This window comes from Myxine glutinosa, chromosome 7 (genome assembly GCF_964187855.1).
Source record: "Myxine glutinosa chromosome 7, kmMyxGlut1.1, whole genome shotgun sequence".
Lineage (NCBI taxonomy): Eukaryota > Metazoa > Chordata > Myxini > Myxiniformes > Myxinidae > Myxine > Myxine glutinosa.
The window spans coordinates 128,101,397-128,124,803 of record NC_136267.1 but is presented as its reverse complement, the minus strand read 5'-3'; the positions used below and the strand labels follow the sequence as shown (position 1 = coordinate 128,124,803).

Below are 23,407 nucleotides of genomic sequence, written 5' to 3'. Positions count from 1 at the left end.
CGCCGACTGGGCATCCTCCGTCGTGCGAAGTCCTTCCTTGGCACACCTGAGCTCCTCACCAAATACAAGGCTTTCATCCACAGCTCAATGGAGTACTGCTCTCCCCTCTGGCCTGGTGCTCCTGCCTCACACCTAGCTCGTCTTCACGCTGTTGAAACCAAAGCGTTCAGAATCATTGGAATCTCCCGCGATGACGCTATCTCCGAGGGCCTTTCACTTAATCACCGCAGGCAGGTTGGTGGTCTTTCCGTCTTCAACCGACTCCTCTCCGGCCTTGCTCCCCCAGCTCTCTCTGGGCTCTGTCCCCCAAATATCCCTGCAGGTCGCACAAGATCTGCCTGCAACCCTCTTATGGTTAAACTGCCAAAATCAAGACTCTCTGCTCACCGTCACTCCTTCATTCCTCTTTTCTCCCGCCTCTGGAACAAACTCCCTCACTCTCTTCAATCCCACTCCTCCCTCCAGGTCTTTAAAACGGCTGTTCACCACCATCTCTTATCTTCCTCAATCCAAAACCTTGATCTTTTCTACCCCTGCTAATTTCACCCCAAATCCACTTTTTTGAGGTGACTTTTGACTTTTTTCCTGGAAGTCCTTGGTGTCCTTGCGTTTTATACCTATCCTGCCTCCCCCCAGGCCCTCTCCCTCCAAAAACATCTCCCGATGTCCCTGCTCTCAAATGTTGTGTGTGTGTGCTTCCTCCCCTTCTCTCCCCATCTTGTCGACCGCTCCCCTTTTTATATACTTTGTTTGCTTGTTTGCTTGTTTGATAAATGTTAGCTCTTTCACGAGCCTCGTCTCTGTATACAAAAAAAAAAAAAAAAAAAAAAGTAATCCATTGAGCTGCGGATGAAAGCCTTGCATGTGGTGAGGAGCTCAGGTGTGCCAAGGAAAGACTTCGCACGACGGAGGATGCCCAGTCGGCGACTGGCTTTGGAGGCCAGCTTGGAAATGTGGTTTTCCCAGGAAAGTTCATGGCAGATAGTGAAACCCAAAAGCTTGAGTGACAGAACTTCTTGGAGAGGATTATTCAGAAAGTAGATGGGAGGGTTGTCCAGTCGGTCTTTTCGGAGAGACATCGTAAGAGTGTGAGATTTGTCAGGATTGAAAGACATGTTCCACTTGTTTGCCCAGTCTGTGATTTTGTCCAGGTCTGCAGAGAGTGAGGAGGCTGCAGACTGCCGATCTGAGGGATGAGGAATGGAGCGGCAGAGAGTGGAGTCATCAGCAAAGAGATAGAGAGGATTTTCAAGAGAGTCAGAGAGATCATTGATGAAGACCAGAAAAAGCACAGGGCCCAGAACACTGCCTTGGGGAACTCCAGCCTGAACAGGAAGAGGAGATGAGAGAAACCCATTCAGGGCCACACGTTGACTACGACGAGAGAGGAAGTCCGCCAGCCATGCGTGGAGATTTCCATGGATACCAAAGGAGGAGAGTTTGGTGAGCAGAGCGGGGTGCCAGACCGTATCGAAGGCACGTGATATGTCGAGGGAGACAGCTCTAATTTCCTGTTTGGCATTGAGGACCTCCATCCATTGTTGAGACAGCAGAAGCAGCATGTCCAGAATAGAGTGACCTGGTCTGAAACCAAATTGATGATCAGAGATCAAGCCATTGGAGAAGAGGAAAGATTTCATATCCGAAGCAATGATGGATTCCATGACTTTGCTGATAATTGGGAGAAGGCTGATTGGTCTGTAGTTGCTAGGATCTGTTTTTGCACCTTTTTTGTGCAAAGCGGTGATGTTGGCTGATTTCTAAGCAGATGGCAGTTGACCTTGAGCAAAAGAGAGGGTGAAGAGAACAGAGAGAGGGAGTGAAAGAGCGGAAGAACAGGATTTTAGGACCCGTGGGCTGATGCCGTCAGGTCCAGTTGCAGAATCAGAGTCGAGGGTTGACAGAAACTTTTCCACCTTGTCAGGAGGAAAGGACACGGAGTCCAGGAGCAGCTGGGTATGACTGGGTATGGTGGGTATAGAGAGGGATGGGTTTGGGACACAAGATTTAGAGGCAAACACAGAGTTGCGGCATTCAGCTTTTTCACGTGTGGAGTCAGCTGTGTAGCCGTTTGAGGTAAGGGAGGGGATGGAGGGGGAACAAACACCAGAAACAGATTTGACCAGACGCCACCAGGATTTGGAAGAGGGAGACAGATAAGAGAGTTCGGTCTTGAGAACGGAGAGATATTGTTTCCTGGCTCTCCTGAGGGTGGACACACACTTGTTTCGGGCTTTGTGAAAGGAAATGAGATTTCCTTCCGTTGGATTTGCTTTCGAGGAGACGAAGGCAAGTTGTTTCTGGGCAACAGCCTCACCACAAGATTCCGCGTACCATGGACGGGAGGAAGGGTATGACAACTGAAGACGAGATGGGATAAATCTGTGCATGAGAGAGAGCAATTTACTTTGGAAGAATTCCCAGGATGAGTTGATGTCAGATGGTAGAGATGGGAGACCAGTCCAGATGATTGATGGCTGCTTGAAGACCGTGCCAGTTGGCCTGAGTGAAATGCCAGACTCGCCGACGCTGAGGAGGCTCCCTGAGAATGGTCAGAGAGATGTCCACTTTAACAAGCACATGATCAGATGAGCCGATTGGAGCAGAAGAAGAGCAGCAGACATTTTCAGGGAAGTTAGTCATAACCAAGTCCAGAAGAGAAGATGCTCCGTTGACTGAGATCCGGGTCGGGAAATTGACAGATTGTGTCAGTCCCAGTGAGTCGCATAAGTCCTTCGCTGAGGAGCCATGGCTGGTGAGAGAGGTACCCACACCCAGCCAACTGGCATGGTGACAATTGAAATCACCACATATGAGGAAGAGAGAGTTAGGATGAGTAGACAGAAGTTGGTCCATATTATCAGACAGCGAGATGTAGATGGACTCATCACTGTTTGGTGGACGGTACAACACACATATGAACAAGAGGTGGGAGCGAAGGGGAAGCCGTAGCCAGAGGTATTCCTGGGGGTGAGGTGGAGAGAGTGCAGTGCAGGGCGAGTGAGGAAGATAGTTTTTGATAAAGATAGCAACCCCACCTCCAGGACGAGGCTCAGGTCTATCATACCGGAGGAGGGAGTAACCCGGGAGAGATACTAAGGAATCAGAGACATCATGAAGGAGGAAAGTTTCTGTTAAGCAGATCACGTCTGGTTTGACAGAAGCAACCTGTATGGAGAGATCAGTTGAGTTTGAACGAAGGCCCCGGATGTTTGAGGTCCATACCGTTAATGAAGATGAAGGGGGAGCATTGGATACAGAACAGGGGGGAGGAGGGGTAGGGTAAGATGTGGGAGAGGTGGAAGAGGTAGGGAGAGCTGTTGAAGGTGTGTCAGAGATTTCAGAATAGCTCGGAGAAAGGGAAGGATGGGGCGGACAAAAGGTTTGATGGTGATTGGGTGAGGCACAATGAGGTGTTATTTGAGGAGGCGGAAGAGCGAGGCAGAAGGTTGGGGGAGATGGAGGTGAGAGTTGGAAGAGGGAAGAAGTGGGGAGGACGCTTTGAGGAGGGGGAGTGTGAGGGGGGAAATTGAGAAGAAATGAGGGTGGGGAGATTTGAAGGGGAGGGGCGAGGGGGGAGTTTAGGAGGGAAGGGACAAGGGGAGAGATTTGAAAGGGATGGGATATGGGGCAGATTTGGAGGGGAGGATGAGGGGGGAGTCAAGGAGGGGAGGGGCGAGGGGGAGTCTTGGAGGGGAGGGGTGTGGGGGGAGTTTAGGAGAGAAGGGGCAAGGGGGGAGATTTGAAAGGGATGGGTGATGGGGAAGATTTGGATGGGTGGGGTTATGGGGAAGATTTGGAGGGGAGGGGTGAGATTGGATTTTAGAAAGTGTACGATTCATGGGAAACGAACATTTATTGCAAAATGAGTTTCTTGTGACCTTCGAGTCAAAAATACGTTTAAGGACGCTGGAGGGAGGATGGAGTGCAGGAGAGTTTTGGGAATGTAGAAAAGAGGCACTGAAAGAGATGGAATTTTTTTTTGGGATGGATAGATTTGGTGAGCAAGTCGAAAGCAGCCTTTTAAAGAAGAAGAAGAAAAAGGTGTTATAATATACGACGGAATACAGAACTTGAGGGGAAAGTGTAAACATTATCAGGTTAATAACAGTGAACTTTAACAGTGAACAGTAATAACTGTTATTACAGTTACAGTAATAACAGTGAACGTCGTTCGAAGAACGAACGAACGAATAAGAATGAATAAACGAATGAGAACAAAGAATAAGAACAGAGAAGGAAATGTATTTTTTGGTTTTTTTTGAGTTGATTTTAAACAAGGAAGTAGGCTATGGGGTGAAAAGACTGGGAAAAGCAGAAAACGAAAGTTATTGGAGCACAAAAGACGGACCGATGAGAGGAAAACAAAGCCTCAAGGTTGTACACTGTACAAGGCCTCAAAAGACACGGCACGATTTAACACGATTTTCTCTACAGGTATGAAAGATTTGCACCGAAAATCTTCCTCGGGACACACGATACGTACAACACCATAAAATAAATACAGTTATAACGAAAATACAAATGGGAACAATTACTTAACTTCGATTTCGATGGAGAGTGTGGACAGCTGCGAATAAACGAAAACCTCGCCGGCAAGACCAGAAGCAGAAGTCTCCGGAAGCAGTGTGTGTGTGCATATGTGCATATACAGTCACGTGAAAAAGTAAGTGCACCCCATGTAAAGTTTTGACTTTTTCAACATATTTCAACATACAGCTATTTGATCTTCATTTCAACAATATTGACAGATAAAGGCGATATAATATAACAAATATCATGAAACATTTACATTTTGTAGTCCATTGTATAATTTAAATAAATATAATTGCAAATTTCGCATGTGGAAAAAGTAAGTACACCCTTGGCTCTAACAGGTGGTATTGCCCCCTTTGGCAGAAACAACCTGAAGTTGGCGTTTCTTATAACTGTCTACCAGTCTCTGACATCGACTGGGAGAAATTTTTGCCCACTCCTCCATGCAGAATTCTTTCAGATGTGCGATGTTTGAGGGGTTTCTTGCATGCACAGCTTGTTACAAATCCCCCCACAACATCTCGATGGGATTTAGATCCGGGCTTTGACTTGGCCATTCCAGAACCCTCCATTTCTTTCTTTTCAGCCATTACTTGGTGGATTTACTGGTATGTTAAGGGTCATTGTCATGTTGCAAGGTCCACCTTCGGTTGAGCTTCAACTTTCCGACAGATGGCCTCACATTATCCTCAAGCACCCTCTGGTACAATGAATAATTCATAGTGGATTCTATGATGGTGAGCTGCCCAGGTCCTGATGCAGCAAAGCTGCCCCAAACCATAATATTTCCACCACAATGCTTTGCAGTTGGTATCAGGTTCTTGTGGTCAAATGCTGTCTTTGATTTTCGCCAAACATGCCTTCTGGTACTGTGGCCAAATAGCTCTACCTTTGACTCATCTGTCCAGAGCACATTGTTCCAGAAGTGCTGGTCTTTGCCCAGGTCTTCATTGGCAAACTTTAGTCTTGCCCTGATGTTCTTTCTGGACAGCAAAGGTTTCCTCCTGGCACACCTCCCATGTAGATCAAATTTGTGCAGCCTCTTTCTAATGGTAGACTCATGCACTTTTACATCAACAGTGGCAAGAGCTACCTGGAGGTCCCGTGATGACATTCTGGGGTTCTTAGAGACTTCTTTCAGCATCTTGCAGTCTGCTCTCGGGCTGAACTTGCTGGGGCGGCCTGGCCTGAACAAGTTGGCAGTTGTTTGGAATCTTCTCCACTTGTAGATGATCTTCCGGACAGTCGAATGATTGATTTCAAATTGTTTGGAGATCTTTTTAAATCCCTTCCCTGACTCATAGGCATCTATAACCTTCTTTCTGAAGGCCTCGGAGAGCTCTTTTGATATAGGCATGGTGACGCCGCAGACTTCAACAAAAAGAGCAAACCAAACTAAATGTCTGAGGTTTAAATAAGACGAGTTCCTCCAAGATGATCGCTAACGATGTTCTAATCATTTGCACCTGAGCTGGTGCACCTGCTTCTAATTTTAGGTATTTGAAGTAGTGATAAATGTCGGGGTGTACTTACTTTTTCCACATGCAAAATTTGCATTTATGTTTATTTAAATAATACAATGCACTACAAAATGTAAATGTTTAATGATATTTGTTATATTATATCACCTTTATCTATCAATATTGTTGAAATGAAGATCAAATAGCTTTATGTTGAAATATGTTGACAAAGTCAAAACTTTACATGGGGTATACTTACTTTTTCACGTTACTGTATGTGTGTGTGTGTGTGTGTGTGTGTGTGTGTGTGTGTGTGTGTGTGTGTGTGTGTGTATATGTGCATATATGTGTGTGTGTGTATGTGTGTATATATATATATATATGTGTGTGTGTGTGTGTGTGTGTGTGTGTGTGTGTGTGTGTATATATATACGTATATGTGTGTGTGTGTGTGTGTATATATATATATATATATGTGTGTGTGTGTATATGTATATATGTGTGTGTGTGTGTGTGTGTGTGTATATGTATATATATATATATTTATATATATATATATATATGTGTGTGTGTGTGTGTGTGTGTATGTATGTGTGTGTATATATGTGTGTGGGTGTGTGTGTGTGTGTATGTATGTATGTATGTGTGTGTATATATGTGTGTGTGTGTGTACGTGTGTGTGTATATGTGTGTGTGTGTGTGTGTATATATGTGTGTGTGTGTGTGTGTGTGTGTGTGTGTGTGTGTGTGTGTGTGTGTGTGTGTGTGTGTGTGTGTGGATGTATGTGTATCTGTGTGTGTCTGTGAATAAGAGAGAGACAGAATTGTGAGGAACAGAAATGAAAAAACGAGATGTTTTTGTGTGTATGTGTATATGTGTGGGTGTACATGTGTACGTGCGTGTGTGTATGTGTGTGTTGGTGTACGTGTGTGTGTGTGTGTGTGTGTGTGTGTGTGTGTGTGTGTGTGTATTGTGAAACTGAATGTGCAGGTGCAGCATCTAACTCAATATGTCGAAATGTCACACACATCCATGCCCATCGGATTCCCATGGGTGACCCCACTAGTAACTTTATATTGTTTCATTGTGGACAAAGATGGGCACGGATATTAATTATAGGCGGAGGTGGTAAAGCTGCTAGATCGTCAGAATCTGAAGGAATCTAATTCCCATGCTGCCGCGCGTGTTGTTTACAGCATACAATGCCTGGATGAAGGACCATGGCGGAGCCATCGTCAATATCGTGGCCAACATGTGGAAAGGCTGTCCAGGAATGGCGTATGTAAAGCCCTACTTTTTGATCCACTATTTTTAACGGCATCAATAATTCTCTCCCTCTTGTGGCGTCGGCCAGGGAAACTATTGCCCCAAGTCGAGCATAAACTGGCAGACCAAGCCTGACATTCTACTGAAGGTGGCAGGAATTTGGAACCCGTTCAGGCTGTCAGACATAACTCACGTACTCTTTGCAAAGAGTCCTGTGGGATCCTTAACGTCCTCCAACATCCAGTGCTGGCCGAGGATTCCTTCCCCGACTTGATGTCCTTCAGCGTATATATAGATGACTCGCGCCATGTGCGAAATGCCAGGATGGCAGTTTATAGTGCGGCCAAGATATATAGAACCCAGGCCTGACAGCTCAGAGGTGAGAGTGCGTATCTCTCGGCTATCCTCGAAGCTCAGTGCTTCACTTTTTGATATTCCCTTTGCGTAAATATCTTATGATTACACTCATAAAATTTTATTGGAATCTGACTTCTTAGAAACTATTTGTGAGTCCAAACAATGCACTGTATATTTTCAGTATCAACAAGTGGTCACATGTAGAACCTTTTGCAATGAGGTACAATCTTATTGCCTTTCAGCAAAACTTCATCAAGAAAGGATAAATATAACAACAAGTACACATACATTCAAAGTACATCGCCCCCATGCCAAATAATTAAATATCCTACAGCGCGGCATTGCCGGGGCGCCTCAGGCGCCCGGCAATACCGCAGTGCAGCTCATAGAGGCTGCATTGGGAGGGAGAGGTGTACACTAATTGATTGATTAATTGTATAATTAAAATCAATAAAAGATTATCACAAAATATTTTCTTAATCAATTAGCTAATAGCATAACTAAACCACTAGTGCTTCATCCGAAGATGTATCTTTCAGAAATTTAATTAAATAAGTCATTAATAAAAAATTAAATAATTAATTGATTACTCAATAAATAATTAATCGATTAATTAATAAATAATTAATCGATTAAATGATTAATCAATAAATCAAAAATATCCTTGATAGCCACATCACTTGGTCACTCATGTCCAAATATTAGCTTCCCAGCTCAAAAGGTGCCTGAGATATTGGCCAAATGAGAAAGAAAATAAATAAATGATTAATAATGAAAATAAATAAATAATAATCATAAAAAAATTAAATTATTAATCAATTTGGTCAGAGAACACATAAACTACCACTATTTCATCAGAATCTGTAACTTAAAAAAAAAATTTTTTTTGTCATTAATCGAATAATTAAATAATTAATCGATTAATTGATTAATTAATAAATCAAAAATATCCTTTGCAGCCAAATCACCTGGTCATTGGCATGTCCAAATGTCAGCTTCCTAACTCAAAAGGTGCCTGAGTTAATGGTCAGAAGAGAAAGGAAATTTGATTAATTAAATAAGTACTTAATTAATCGCTAATAATTAAATAACTCCTCAATTTATTGATTAATCAAAAAAAAATATACCGTTTTTGACAAAGGACTTGCTCACTATTGTGCCGAAATTTCAGCTTCCTAGCTCAAAGGATGGCTGAGATATCGCCCGGACAACCAAGAAAGAAAACAAACAAGAAAGCAAGAAACCAGAGTGAAAACTGAGTACTCTCTTTCAGCGTGCGTCACTGCCGAGCCCCCTTTGGTGCCCGGCAATGACGATTTGCAATGCCTGGAGATGGCATAGGAAAGGAGCGGTGTACAACAAACAAGAAAGAAAGAAACCAGAGTGAAAACTGAGTACTCTCTTTCAGCGTGCGTCACTGCCGAGCCCCCTTTGGTGCCCGGCAATGACGATTTGCAATGCCTGGAGATGGCATAGGAAAGGAGCGGTGTACAACAAACAAACAACCAGAGTGAAAACTGAGTACTCTCTTTCAGCGTGCGTCACTGCCGAGCCCCCTTCGGTGCCCGGCAATGACGATTTGCAATGCCTGGAGATGGCATAGGAAAGGAGCGGTGTACAATGACCACCAATGTTATGCCTCCTTATTATTATTTATTTAAAGTAAATGTGTATGTTTCATCAGGTAGTCGGTAATTTGTGAGGGGTTTAACTGCAGAATATGTTCGCTGTGAAAAGAAAATTGATCACGTTATTGTAAGATATTATGACGTCATCTTTACACGTTTGTATAATCGCTCTTTTCAGCAAAATTATTTTCACCGATATGTTTTGCCTGACATCTTTCACAATACCTTTCATGCACTGATCAATGAAATTGAAAATGCAATTCCAATAACTTTGATTACATCACGAGAATAAATAAATGTCTCCTGGCAATTATTGCCAAATTATATTGTTGTTTGTCCATGCTCTATCATTTTTAAATGCTGAATGTCAAACAAGGAAGCAGTATGTACCATTTTCACCAGTACTACCTTTGGTATGACTCGGTTAGAGTTAAGACGGACGACCTCCCAGACTCAGACCGGACGCTATAACCTTTACACCATCGAGGCTGGTTGAATGTTAAATAATCTGAAAGTTCTTTACCAAGAAGAAACTCTCATGAGCAGATTTTTGAGTAATGTGGATTTGGTTTGAGTAACCCTTTACCAAGTATTTACTCGAGATGTATTTGGTAGTTTTTGCGGAATCACAGACTATATTTCATGGTAGTCAGTGCGAAATGGTTGAAGGCCTTTGAACCGCCACACCCAGTTCAATGTTCAAGGATCATTTTAAGGTTATGGAGCAATGTTTTTTTTTTTGTTTGTTTTTTTTTTTTTGTATACAAGATCGAGGCTCGTGAAAGAGCGAACATTAATCACACAGAAAGACAAACAGACACACAAAACAAATAACATCGGGAGCGGTAGACAAGATGGGGAGAGAGGGGGAAGGACACAAACACCGAGCTGTTCACCGAGTGAACACCGAGTGAAGCCGAGCCAGGTGTGAGGCAGGAGCACCAGCCCATAGGGGAGAACAGTATTCCATTGAGCTGCGGATGAAAGCCTTGTATGTAGTGAGGAGCTCAGGTGTGCCTAGGAAGGTGTGCCTAGGACACAAACACAACATTTGAGAGCAGGGACCGAGAGACATGGAGACATCGAGAGAACTGTGGGAGGGAGAGGGCTTTGGGGGGGAGGCATGGGAAGGGGGGGGGGGGGTGGGAGAGGTATAAAACATATGGACACTGCCAAGACTTCCAGGAAAGAAGTTGGAATTTCAAACAAGGTGGATCTGGGGTGAATTAGTGGGGGTAGAAAAGATCAAGGTTTTGGATGGGGGAAGATAAGAGATGGTGGTGAACAGCTGTTTTGAAGACCTGGAGGGAGGAGTGTGATTGAAGTGAGTGTGGGAGTGAATGAATGGTAGGTTCCAGAGGCGGGAGAAAAGAGGAATGAAAGAGTGAAGGTGAGCAGAGAGCCGAGATTTCGGCAGTTTAACCATCAGAGGGTGGCTGGCAGATCTTGTGCGACCTGTAGGAATATTTGGGGGACAGAGCACAGAAAGAGCTGGGGGAGCAAGGCCGGAGAGGAGTCGGTAGAAGACAGAAAGACCACCTACCTGCCTGCGGTGAGTGAGTGAAAGGCCCTCAGAGATAGCTTCATCGCGGGAGATTCCAATGATTCTGAAAGCTTTGGATTCAACAGCGTGAAGCCGAGCCAGGTGTGAGGCAGGAGCACCAGCCCATAGGGGAGAACAGTATTCCATTGAGCTGCGGATGAAAGCCTTGTATGTGGTGAGGAGCTCAGGTGTGCCTAGGAAGGACTTCGGACGACGGAGGATGCCCAGTCGGCGACTGGCTTTGGAGGCCAGCTTGGAAATGTGGTTTTCCCAAGAAAGATCATGGCAGATGGTGAGACCCAAAAGCTTGAGCGACAGAACTTCTTGGAGAGGATTGTTGAGAAAGTAGATGGGAGGGTTGTCCAGTCGATCTTTTCGGAGAGACATAGTAAGAGTGTGAGATTTGTCAGGATTGAAAGACATGTTCCACATGTTTGACCAGTCTGTGATTTTGTCCAGGTCTTCAGAGAGTGAGGAGGCTGCAGACTGCCGATCTGAGGGAAGAGGAATGCAGCGGCAGAGAGTGGAGTCATCAGCAAAGAGATACAGAGGATTTTCCAGAGAGTCGGAGAGATCATTGATAAAGACCAGAAAAAGCACAGGGCCCAGCACACTGCCTTGGGGAACTCCAGCCTGAACGGGAAGGGGAGATGAGAGAAATCCATTCAGGGCCACACGTTGACTACGACCAGAGAGGAAGTCCGCAAGCCATGCATGGAGATTTCCATGGATACCATAGGAGGAGAGTTTGGTGAGCAGAGCTGGGTGCCAGACCGTATCGAAGGCACGTGATATGTCAAGGGAGACAGCTCTGATTTCCTGTTTGGCATTGAGGACCTCCATCCATTGTTGAGACAGCAGAAGCAGCATGTCCAGAGTAGAGTGACCTGGTCTGAAACCAAATTGATGACCAGAGATCAAGCCATTGGAGAAGAGGAAAGATTTCATATCCGAAGCAATGATGGATTCCATGACTTTGCTGATAATTGGGAGCAGGCTGATTGGTCTGTAGTTGCAAGGATCTGTTTTTGCACCTTTTTTGTGTAAAGCGGTAATGTTTGCTGATTTCCAGGATGCTGGCAGATGACCTTGAGCAAAGGATAGGGTGAAAAGAACAGAGAGAGGGTGAGATAGAGCGGCAGAGCAGGATTTTAGGACCCGTGGGCTGATGCCATCTGGTCCAGTTGCAGAATCAGAGTCGAGGTTTGACAAAAACTCCTCCACCTTGTCAGGAGAGGTGGTCACAGAGTCCAGGAGCAGTTTGGTTCGACTGGGAAAGGTGGGAACAGAGAGAGATGGGTTTGGGACTAAGGATTTTGAGGCAAACACAGAGTTGAGGCATTCGGCTTTGTCACGTGCGATGTCAACTGTGTGGCCATTTGAGGTAAGGGAGGGGATGGAGGGGGAACAAACACCAGAAACGGTTTTGACCAGACGCCACCAGGATTTGGAGGAAGGAGACAGGTTTGAGAGTTCATTCTTGAGTGAGGAGAGATAGTGCTTCCTGGCACTCCTGAGGGTAGACACACACTTGTTCCGAGCTTGGTGGAAGGAACTGAGATTTCCTTCAGTTGGATTAGCCTTCCAAGAGGCAAAGGCAAGTTGTCTCAGGGCAACTGCCTCACCACAAGATTCAGTGTACCATGGACGGGAGGAAGGGTAAGACAACTGAAGGCGAGATGGGATAAATCTGTGCATGAGAGAGATCAGTTTGCTTTGGAAGAATTCCCAGGAAGAATTGATGTCAGAGGCAGTGGAGATGGGAGACCAATCCAGACGATTGATGGCTGCTTGAAGACCGTCCCAGTCGGCCTGAGTGAAATGCCAGACTCGTCGACGCTGAGGAGGCTCTCTGAGAATGGCCAGAGAGATGTCCACTTTGACAAGCACATGATCAGAAGAACCGATTGGAGCAGAAGAAGAGCAGCAGACATTAGCAGGGAAGTTAGTCATAACCAAGTCCAGAAGAGAAGATACTCCATTGGCTGAGATCCAGGTCGGGAAATTGACAGATTGTGTCAATCCCATGCTTGTAGTATAGATATTGGATTTCTTTATGAGGGGCATTCAAAATGTTCCAGGAAAGTGATACTCGCAAGACGTGCGCTGAGCTTTTTGATTTTTCAATATAGTGTTCTTGACTTTGTTACATTTGCTCTATATTACTGTTTATGCCAGTAAAATCGAAGTTTTCAAATAGCTTTCTTCAGCCATGTCTTAGTTGCTTCGGTCGGTTCGGCATAGTTGGTGAATCAATGGCCATGCAGGTGGGACTTACCTGCAAAACCATCGAGCAGCCTCTGAGGCCAGGTACAGGCTGTACGGAGGGTGATCCACCGCTCAAAGTCACAGTGATGGATGGTGGGCAACACTGCACTTGTAAACAGGCATGTTCTTATTAGCGAGTAGCATTAGCCACCTTTTTGTCCTTGGTGTAACATTCCCTGTGATTGTAGTTTTGCGAGGTGTATAGCTCATCGGTCGGATTCCCTTGACATCCTAAAACAATGAAGATCATGATGTCATTGGGTGAGGATTAGGTGTGCTATTTATCGGGTGGTGTGGATTATTTGCTCTTTAATTGCACCAAACCAATTTGGTATCAGGGTCCTGGGAGTGAATCCATGTTTCGTCATCAGTAAGTAGGTGAAAGTTAACGTTGGCTGAATCTGTGTTGCTCGATCCTCAGTGTTTAGGTTTCTGGGCACCTATCTTGCCGAGACCTTGGACATTCCCAAGTGCTGACAATGGATCATTTTCATGCTAAAAATCAGCCGTCCATTTGACAACTGCAGAATACGAGGGTGCACTTTGTGAATTTATTTGGACCACCTTTGCAGAAAATTGTTATGACATCGCAATGCAGTTTTATTAAGATCCATAATAGTATGATGTAGAAAACTTCTGGATTATACTCAAATTGAACTACAAATGGCATCAGACTAGTGAAACTAATGACTTGTAACAATCACACATTCCGCAACTCCAGTATACCAAGATACCTCATTCCCATAACCCCTTGATCACCGTTAAGTAATGTACGATGCTATCCTCGCCGAAACCTTTCATTTTGTGTGCAGGCACACTGGTGCAGCCCGTGCTGGAGTGGTGAACCTCACCAAAACTCTTGCTATTGAGTGGGCGAGCAGTGGTGTGCGCATCAACTCTGTAGCTCCGGTAATCCAGTGAAATTTATGTTACTCAGCAAACTCTTACTTATTGAAATGAATAAAAATGCTGATGCTGAATTTTATTATTTCCCCCAAACACTTAGGAGTTTTCTGTTTTAATTTATTTCCATGATGTGCCTTAAGAGTTAAAAAAAAATCTAAAAATAAACGTTGTCAATAATGCATAAGCTTGTGCAGTACCTTCCTTTTGTAAGATTCCATGAAAGTGATGACCGCTTCTACTTCCTGATTTACAGTCTCGTGATGTTTTATTGATATATGGTGTACCAGAAAGTAATGTCGTTTTTTAAGCTATGTACGCAGCTTTTAAAAAACAAACCAAACTTAAAAACTTTTTAAAAAACGACTACATTCTGGTACACCTAATATGAAATGTTACTCTTTCCCAGTCAGTTCAGATAACTCCAATATGAACTCGGTTACACTCCGGTCCAAAGAAAAGGCACACATGTACAAGAAGTAGGATTGGTACCAGCAATAATTCCACTGTTACCCACTAAGCGACACTCATGCCCTCGCAATGATCGGGTATATCGTCAACTTAGCAATCTAACTAGGCCCCACATTCGTCCACCAGAGATAGAGACACAATTGGGGGAAAGACAAGACAGCCCCCCCAAACGTGGTGCGACGGACTCTGGAGAGCCCAGCATGTCCCTCTCAGAAGTTGCACGAGCTGCAAGCCCGCGGCTCCAAGAGGGTGTGGACCGTCTCACATGACCGCTGTGAATGGTACCCTGGGCGCTATATTCTTTATTTGTTGATGCTCTGGTATGGTAAGAAACACCAGTGGCCATGAGTTTCACATTAACAACCCCCAGTGCACTCAGATGTGAAAGGTTGCCCCACTACTTTCATTCAGATACGCTCTGGCTCGCTCTGAACAGCACGACCCAGCACAGCAATTGTGTAGCACACTGGAATGTCCATGCCATAATCCACGCAGAATATCCCAGAGGTGAGGCGACAAGAAGGCAAGGATCGAAGACACATCAACGAACAGCAGACCGGCCAAGCACCTCTGACAGCCGACCCAAGCAACAAATCACTGGCTCTTATATTTTCTCTCCATCAGCTCGTGACTCCACCTTTAGCCGCTCCTGATACACTTGGTTTGAACCCGATTTGGTCCTTAATTCGGGGTGTCAACACGCTCGGTTCTCTTGAGGCTTTCTCCGTCAATTGGTGGCATTATCGAGGGCGTGTACACGCTGCGATCCAATGGAAGCTTACCCCGAGGAAACCGTCTAGGGCAGTTTTATACTCGCAAAGAATCTCTAAGTGTTCGGGGAGACAAAGCGGGGAAAGGAACATAACGAAATAGGAAGCATGGGATCGCAAAAAATAATTGTTGAGGAAGATGCAATGAATATCTGTTCCCATGTATTACAGACTTGGCATTTAATATGGAATATTTTTTTTTCCTTGACTTGGGTTTACTTTCTGAACTCAGTATATCAATCTGGTGAGTTTCTTTTACCCTTCAGTGATGTCTTTGTTGAAAGAACCATGTCACTGATTGTCTTTCACAGCAAGAAGTCAATAACAGGATTATATCACAGGTGGCGTGACAAAATGTAAGGACAGGTACATTTGACGATTGGCTTCACAATCGGGTATATAAGGGTTGTTGCGTTCTGTATTAGTGGAAAACAACTGCTGCACATCTACAAAAGTTATTGCCGCTTCCTCTGGAGATGGTCCGTCAACTTGACAATGCTGTTTGTCATGGAGTGGTGGCTTTACGAAATTCTGGCATGAAACAGCGTGCTATTGCTCGGCAGTATGGCATCACTCAAGGTCAGGTGTCAAAGATCCTGAAACGAAATGCTCAGAGGGGTGTCCCTACTCCAACACCGAAGCCAGGACGTCCACGCAGAACCACAAGGAGAGATGATCGCCAGCTGCACCGGTTAGTCTGCAATGGCCGTACAAAGTCAGCTAATCGGCTTAGGGCTGAGTGACAGCAACTGACAAATGTGCCTGTATCCTGAAGGCTAGTCAACCAACGACTGGTTCAAGCAGGCTATCGTGCCAGGCGTCCCCTGAGAAAGCCACGCCTGACCAGACAACACAGCCAGCACCGATTGCAGTGGGCCAGAGAGCACCGTCAATGGCAGCCAGGACACTGGAATCACGTGACCTTCAGAGACGAGTCTAGATTTCCGGTCTATCGTCAAGATGGCCGCGTCCGAGTGCGCAGACAAGTGCATGAAGCCCACAACGAAGATTGTATAGTGCCAAGAGTCCAAGCTGGAGGTGGTGGGGTGACCGTTTGGGCTGCTTTTCATGCAGGGGGAAAAACTGGCCTGGTTGTTCTGAATGGAAACCTGAACCAGTTCAAGTACAGGGTCATTCTGGAAGAAACATTGCTTCCATTTGCTCGTGCAGCCTTTCGAGGAAACTTTGTCTTCCAAGATGACAATGCACGGCCTCATCGTGCTCGCATGATCCAACACTTTCTTGCTGACCGTGGTGTAGAGCATATGGAGTGGCCTGCCATGTCCCCGGATATGAATCCGATAGAGAACTTGTGGGCAGAATTAACGCGTCAAATCAACAACTTGGACCAGCAGCCCACCTCTGTGCGTGAATTGCAGCAGGCTATTGTAAATGCATGGCAAGCGATTCCTGTCCATACCTTGGCAAATCTCGTGAACAGCATGCCTTGATGTGTACGTGCTCTCCTGAATGCTCGTGGGGGTTACACGAAGTACTGAACTGTAATTTTACTGTCCGTAATCCCAGTCATAATTTAGCTTTTGTTTTTGTTGAAATTTTTTTTGGCGAATGTGCAAAATAAAGAGATACTTCTGGAAAACGTACAGAAGTTTAACTGTCCGTGAATTGAGTTTGATATCAGTTTACATCACTTTCAAGGATCAATTTATTTGCTTCGAAATGTCAAATGTGGTTTTTGTTTCTTTTAAAGGTCACATTAACAAAATTTAGAATAATTTCAACATAATTCCAATGAACTTTTGGTTCTAAGTCATCTTGAAAAGTAAGTTCACCCCCACAAAAAAAAAATTCCATATTAAATGCCAAGTCTGTATAATAGGCTTAATTTAACATACTTAATAACTGCCGTCCCCCTCCCCCTTCCCCTCCCCCCTGCCCCTTCCCCTCCCCCCTCCCACCCCTCTCCCTCTTCTCCCTCACGTTTATACACGGAATGCTGGGTACTTCCCCCCCCCTCTTCTCCCCTCCCCCCTCTCCTCCCCTCCCCCCCGTTCCCCTCCCCTCCTCTTCCCCCTCCCCTCCCCCGCCCGGCAATGCCGGGTACTTCTGCTAGTACGTTATATTTCTCCTGACTGGAGTCGGCTGTTGTGCCATTTGAAGAGAGGGAAGGGATGGGAGGGGAGTATACACCGGAGACAGACTTAACAAGACACCACGAGGCTTTCGAGGAAGGGGACAAGTTTTAAAGTTAATTCATGAGGTTGGACAGATGGTATTTTCTGGCTCTACCAAGAGTGGACACACACTTACTGCAGACTTTGTGGAAGGATCTGAGATAGCCTTCGGTTGGGTTTGCTTTCCAGCAAGAGTAAGCCTCACCACAGGATTCAGAGCAACTGCCTCACCACAAGATTCAGTGTACCATGGGCGGGAAGAGAGGTATGTCAAAAGAGAGAGTAAGTTTCTGTGGAAGAATTCCCAAGATGACTTCAATTTGAATAGTTGCAAAGTATTGGAATAGTAAAGGGGAACCCTTTTAGACAATTTAGTACCCTTTTAACTGTAACTACTATTGGAAGAATAGCTTCCTATAGAATATGTCATGTCCATTGTATAATGGCACAGGAAGTGCATTTTATGTAGTCTATGAAGGTAAATTACTGTATTTTTAATTGCAGCAAATGCTCTACTTCCACCCTCCCATTGAGCTTGATGCAATAATCTGTGTTCAAAGCACTGACAATGCTTACTATTTTATTATTTCATGTCCAACAATAAATGGTGACGTCATTTTGACATTCATGTTTCATCATGTTTGTTTTTTGTGCTCTTTTTTTTGCAAGGGTACTATATATTCTGAAACTGCCATTGCGAATTATAACGAATATGGTGAAGTCCTTTTCAACAAAGCAAAAGCACAATCCCCTGCTAAAAGGCTTGGGACTCCAGAAGAGGTAAGTTCAATCTATTGTGGATATTGCTTTTACATACATATGTACAAGCATATATATATATATATATATATATATATATATATATATATATATATATATATATATATATATATATATATATTATATATACATATATATACATACATATATATACATATATATATACATATATATATATATATATATATATATATATATATACATCTATCTATCTATCTATATATATATATATATATATATATTTTCTCCTTGGGTCTTCGAAACCGCGAGACCGAGTCGCCACTTCCGGGCAAACGTGGAAAAGGGTTTCGGGACAATTTCACAGGTACCTTTGGTACCCACGCCACAGCGGAAGCAGGGATCGAGTCTCGCAAGAACCACGCGCAATTGAGTACGCCCGAGCGGAGTGCGTACCACGTGACTCGTGCTGTTACCTTTCTATAGAACCCGATTAGAGCGATCTAATTCGTACCATACAAGATCAATGATGGAAAACACAAAACGGTCGAATCAGAAGAAATAACAGGATTTATTTACACTATTTACAGGGATTTGAAGAAGGAAAGGGACACAGGGCAGTCCTTCTTATTTATTCCCAGACAATGGGCCCACTTAAACACACGGGGAGATGGAGGAAGAATGTTCATGCGCCTGCTTCGGTCACTCCAGGAACAGCTCACCCGGCGTGGCCCTCTGGCGGTCACAGCACGTATCCCGGCGAAAGCAGGCAGGAGGAAATCCTCGCGGCACGTATTCAGGCAAAGGCAGGCAGGAGGGAAATCCTCACGTCTGTGGCCCGGCGCGGGTCGTCTTTTACAGCGCGATTAATACAGCGCAGAGCGCGGGGAGCAGGGCAAAGTTCGTATACACGAGGTAATTCAGTTCGTAATCTTAATCTCGTGCGCTGCTGATCCACCGTCTCCTCTCGTTCCCGTCTCATCTGATATGATCTGATCCACGCTCCTCTCACCTTCTCATCTGAGGCGGGGGGCTCGAAGCAGGGTTATATGGCCCCGCCCCAGCCCAACTCGAATGTTCCAAACCCCGCCTCATGCCGCAGTAGTAAGTCACTCCCCTCGAGCCCTGATTGGCAGCTCGTGCTTACCGATGGCTCCTCCTCCGCCTTCCTTCGGCCTCGGTCGACTTGTTCAGGCCTGCCGGGTGGTATTTCGGCGCCAATACCAAACCAAAGCGCCATGAGGACACCTAATTTTCATTATCCTACTCAACGCAAAACTAACACAGGAAAGGACTACGTTTACATTTACTAAGAAATAACTGAACTTAAGCAAGGCTACATGTTGTAGTGTAACTAACTAAGAGGGGAAATTAACCTTTATTACAAAACCGCAACAATATATATATATATATATATATATATATATATATATATATATATATATATATATATATATATATATATATATATACAGTGGTACCTCGGCTTACGAGTTTAATCCGTTCCGTGACGGAGCTCGTAAGCCAAATCGCTCGTAAGTCAAAGCAAATTTTCCCATTCAAATGCATTGAAATGCTATTAATCCGTTCCAGCCTCAAAAAAAAAACACCAATTTTTTTTGTTAGGTGCTTTTAAATAACAAAAATGTACTTTATAAATAACAAATAATGTATAAACAAGCACGACCTCGTATATACTGTACATAATACAAGAGAATGTAAAGAAATAAACTGGTTTTATTAAGCAGAGGAGAAGAGCATGCCAGGTGAGGTGTGCGTGTTGTCGACTTGGCGAGGCAGTACGATCGTACTCCTTCTACGATATGTACGATTTTGAAGCAGAAGGAGTCCATAAAGGCTATAACGCCAGCCAAGGGCGTTACGATTATTTCAAAGCTCCGGACCTCTATCCATGAAGATATGGAGAAGTTGTTGTTTGTGTGGTTGAAGGAGAAGCAGCTCGCAGGAGATACCGTGACCGAGAGCATCATGTGTTTGAAAAGATTGAAACTCGGATATCGAGCACGGACCACGAGGTGTTTTTTCTTTTTTCTTAATCTCGGTTTCAGTGAACTTTTGCTCTGTGCTCACGTGTACTGTACCTGTACCTGTAATGGTACGTCAGAGGATGGCACCTGTTGTCATCATATTAAGTGCAAGATGTTCTGCATCGTAAGTTGGTACACCGTGGTCTTTCGGCGGTGTTTAAGCCGGCCGTCTTGGCTTCTGTCACCATTGGCATTGAGTCTTTCGATGTAGGTAGGTCGTTGTGTGCCGGTGCCTTGGCCGAATTCCTTCATTGCTGCATTGTTAGCTCACCTGGTTTTTTATACCACATCTTTGGTTATCGGACCAGCGAATGACGTCATCTCCTCCAAAGTATGGCTTATTCTCACTTGTCTTGGACGATCTTCTACTTCTAGCCTTCCACCGTGCATTTGGTGTCCACTGTACTTACTGTACAGTGCCTGGTAAAATTGATGTAATGGGTTTTTGACCGTCAACGCCATGAACCGTCATGAACCGTCATGAACCGTCAACCGCCATGAACCGCCATGAACCGTCAACGCCATGAACCGCTAACACTCAAAAGCCCATTTATCGCGCCTTATAAAGCAAAACGCAAACCGAAAGCCATGCCTCTCAAGCGAGGCGTGCTTCCGTGGTCACGTGATCCACAGGTGTAGCTCATTATACCCGCACGCGCGACACGCTTTGGCGGTCACGTGACCAGCCACTCTGGAGGCGGGATCCCCGCCGATGACGTCACCGGCTGGAGCAAGGAGATTCCTCGCTCATGTATTTCGACGATTGCGTGTTTTATATCCAAGCAGAGATGCTTTCACGGCAAGATAACCGCGTGACCGGAACCGGAAGCCACAACCGGAAAATTCAAAAAAATAAATTTTTTGAGCTCGTACATCGGATCTCGGCTCGTATCCCAAAGCAACAAACCGCCCGAGCGACGGCTCGTATCCCGAAAAACTCGTACGTTGGGGCACTCGTAAGCCGAGGTACCACTGTATATATATATATATATATTGTTATGGATCCGGGGGACAGCACTCCCGTTAGCAAGGGGGGGTTAATCCCCTTGTCCTGTTAAGCTGGCCGTCCGACCGGTCCTGGGGGTATGACGTCACTTCCGGTCAGTGGTGAGTAGGGTTGTAAGCCCAATCCGTCCCACTACCTAATTACCACCACCGCCCGTAAGCGAGGAGATACTCCCACCCGGGCCGCAGCGTGATTGGATGCGCCGAGCGAAGCGAGCTGCGACTTGGGCCGTTAACAAGAGACTAAACCCGATTATAGTGGTTGGCCGAATCGTGCCATAGGTACTCAATTGGGAAGGGACTAAAGGGATCGGGGAAAGAAGAAACCAAAGTGAAGGAATAACAGGTATTTATTAATTATGTACACGAAATGAAGAGGAGACGAAAGAAGGGCATTTACAAGATTAGGAAGAAGCAGGTACACAGGGCAGCCTTAAAACAGTCTTATATTATCCAAAAGACAGAACAAACAGACTCACATGAAGAGGGATTGGCAGGAAGGAATGGCTGGACGGAGGAGAAGGTCCAAGCCGATGGCAGGGCAGGAAGGTCCGGGCAAATGCACAGCGTCGAGGTCTGCTCCAGTCCACGCTCCGGGCTTGAGGTGAAACCCAGCGGCAGCTGCACGTATTAGTTTCACGCGGTCTGACAATGTGAATATATGGCGAGATTGTCGTTGCCAACGGTCCCACTCTCCTGGCTTACGATTCCGTGTGTTCTCCTCTTGCACCTCGGACCCTCGCACTCATCTCTCCTCTCCGTCTAAGCAGTCCCTCGCAGCCGCTTTTATATGGCGTTTTCAGATCAAGCCGCCGGCTCCCAGGACACGCCCAACGGTGAGCTTGCCTCGGCCAAGGGTTGGCTTTGAGCTCACCGGTCCGCCCCTTGACGAGACGTTGATAGGGCCACACCTTGTTCTTGTGTCCCGCCCCCTTTTTCCTCGGCCTGAGACCGCATGTTCAATGGCGGCTTGGGGCCATTGAAACGCACCAAGACAAGGGGCAGCGAACGCTGCCCTACTGTTACTGCACTTTGAAGAGCGGGAGATGGTTGGGGAAATTGAAGGGGCCTATCTTATTTGATGAATGCAACGCAGATTCAACTATTGGGAACAGATCCTTAACTAAAACGCATAATAATGAGATAACTACAGAGAGGTCCTATGGTGCTCTACGTGTTGTACATGGACTAACTAGGGTGCGATCTTTAATAAAGCCAAATAATGGGGATATTTACAGGGGATCATTTATAAGGGAACATTTACTAAAATTTACAAAGTGAAGGTTCTAAAAACCGTAACAATGTATATATATATATATATATATATATATATATATATATATATATATATATATATATATATATATATATATATATATATATATATATATATATATATATATATATATATTATATATATACATAAATTTTTATATATACACACAATACACTTGTAAGCAATAAGAACATACTATAGGCCGTGTGCAGCAGGTGGAAAAAGCAGCGGGAAATCGGTTTTCGTTCCATTTCTGAGGTGCAACTTGAAATTTCACATATGTGTAGACAACTATACGGTGAACTCTGGATAAAAAGTTCTCCATGACGTCTCTGTCCAACACGGTGCTCTGGGGTGTTGAAGTTTGCTACCAGGGTCCAAAAAGCCCCTTTTTGGCAATTCGGCCATTTTTAAGGACCCCGTATCTCCAGCACCACCAATAATACATAGGATATTGTACTTGGTGAACTTGAAGACTGGATAACGTGCTTTCAAAATTCAAAATACTAATGTTGTCCTCACTTTATTAAAATAATTATCATGACTAAGGCACAGTGATTTTTCATAAATAATCACAACCACCCTCGTTTTCGATACATCAAAGATTCCTCACTTCACATACATCAAAACACCCAAAGTGAATGTCTGTCAAATAAAGTATCGAGGTCTTCTAATCAATAATGGTTCTGTTATAGTTATCATAATCAGGTACTTCAATAAATAAGGCTTTGAGGAGTGATATTTGGCAGGTAATTAACTAATTAATTCAAAATGTAAACTCTGTTTGTGCAGTATGTCCATCACAAATCGTGAGATTCCGTCATCTCAGATGTTTCATTGTTGTTTAATTTAAACCTCTTGATTTAATTTTAATCTCTTAATGTCATTAGTACCCTCTTGCTTTGAATAAAGGGAACAGCCCCTTTAATAACCTTTCAACACATTACACCTTTTAGAATTTAGACCATTGGACCGTACAATTGGACCCCTTCAACACTTAAG

General features: G+C 44.6%; 1 protein-coding gene across 2 annotated transcripts in view; it reads left to right on the top strand.

Moving 5' to 3' along the window:
- Positions 1-23,407, top strand: part of PECR (peroxisomal trans-2-enoyl-CoA reductase) — a 69,986-nt gene that overhangs the window by 37,456 nt on the left and 9,123 nt on the right. For both annotated transcript variants that reach the window (XM_068123200.2, XM_068123201.2), the window contains exons 4-6: positions 7,194-7,275; positions 13,872-13,968; positions 18,008-18,118. In XM_068123200.2, coding sequence (XP_067979301.2) covers positions 7,194-7,275; positions 13,872-13,968; positions 18,008-18,118 — 290 coding nt within the window. The remainder of the gene's footprint in view (positions 1-7,193; positions 7,276-13,871; positions 13,969-18,007; positions 18,119-23,407) is intronic.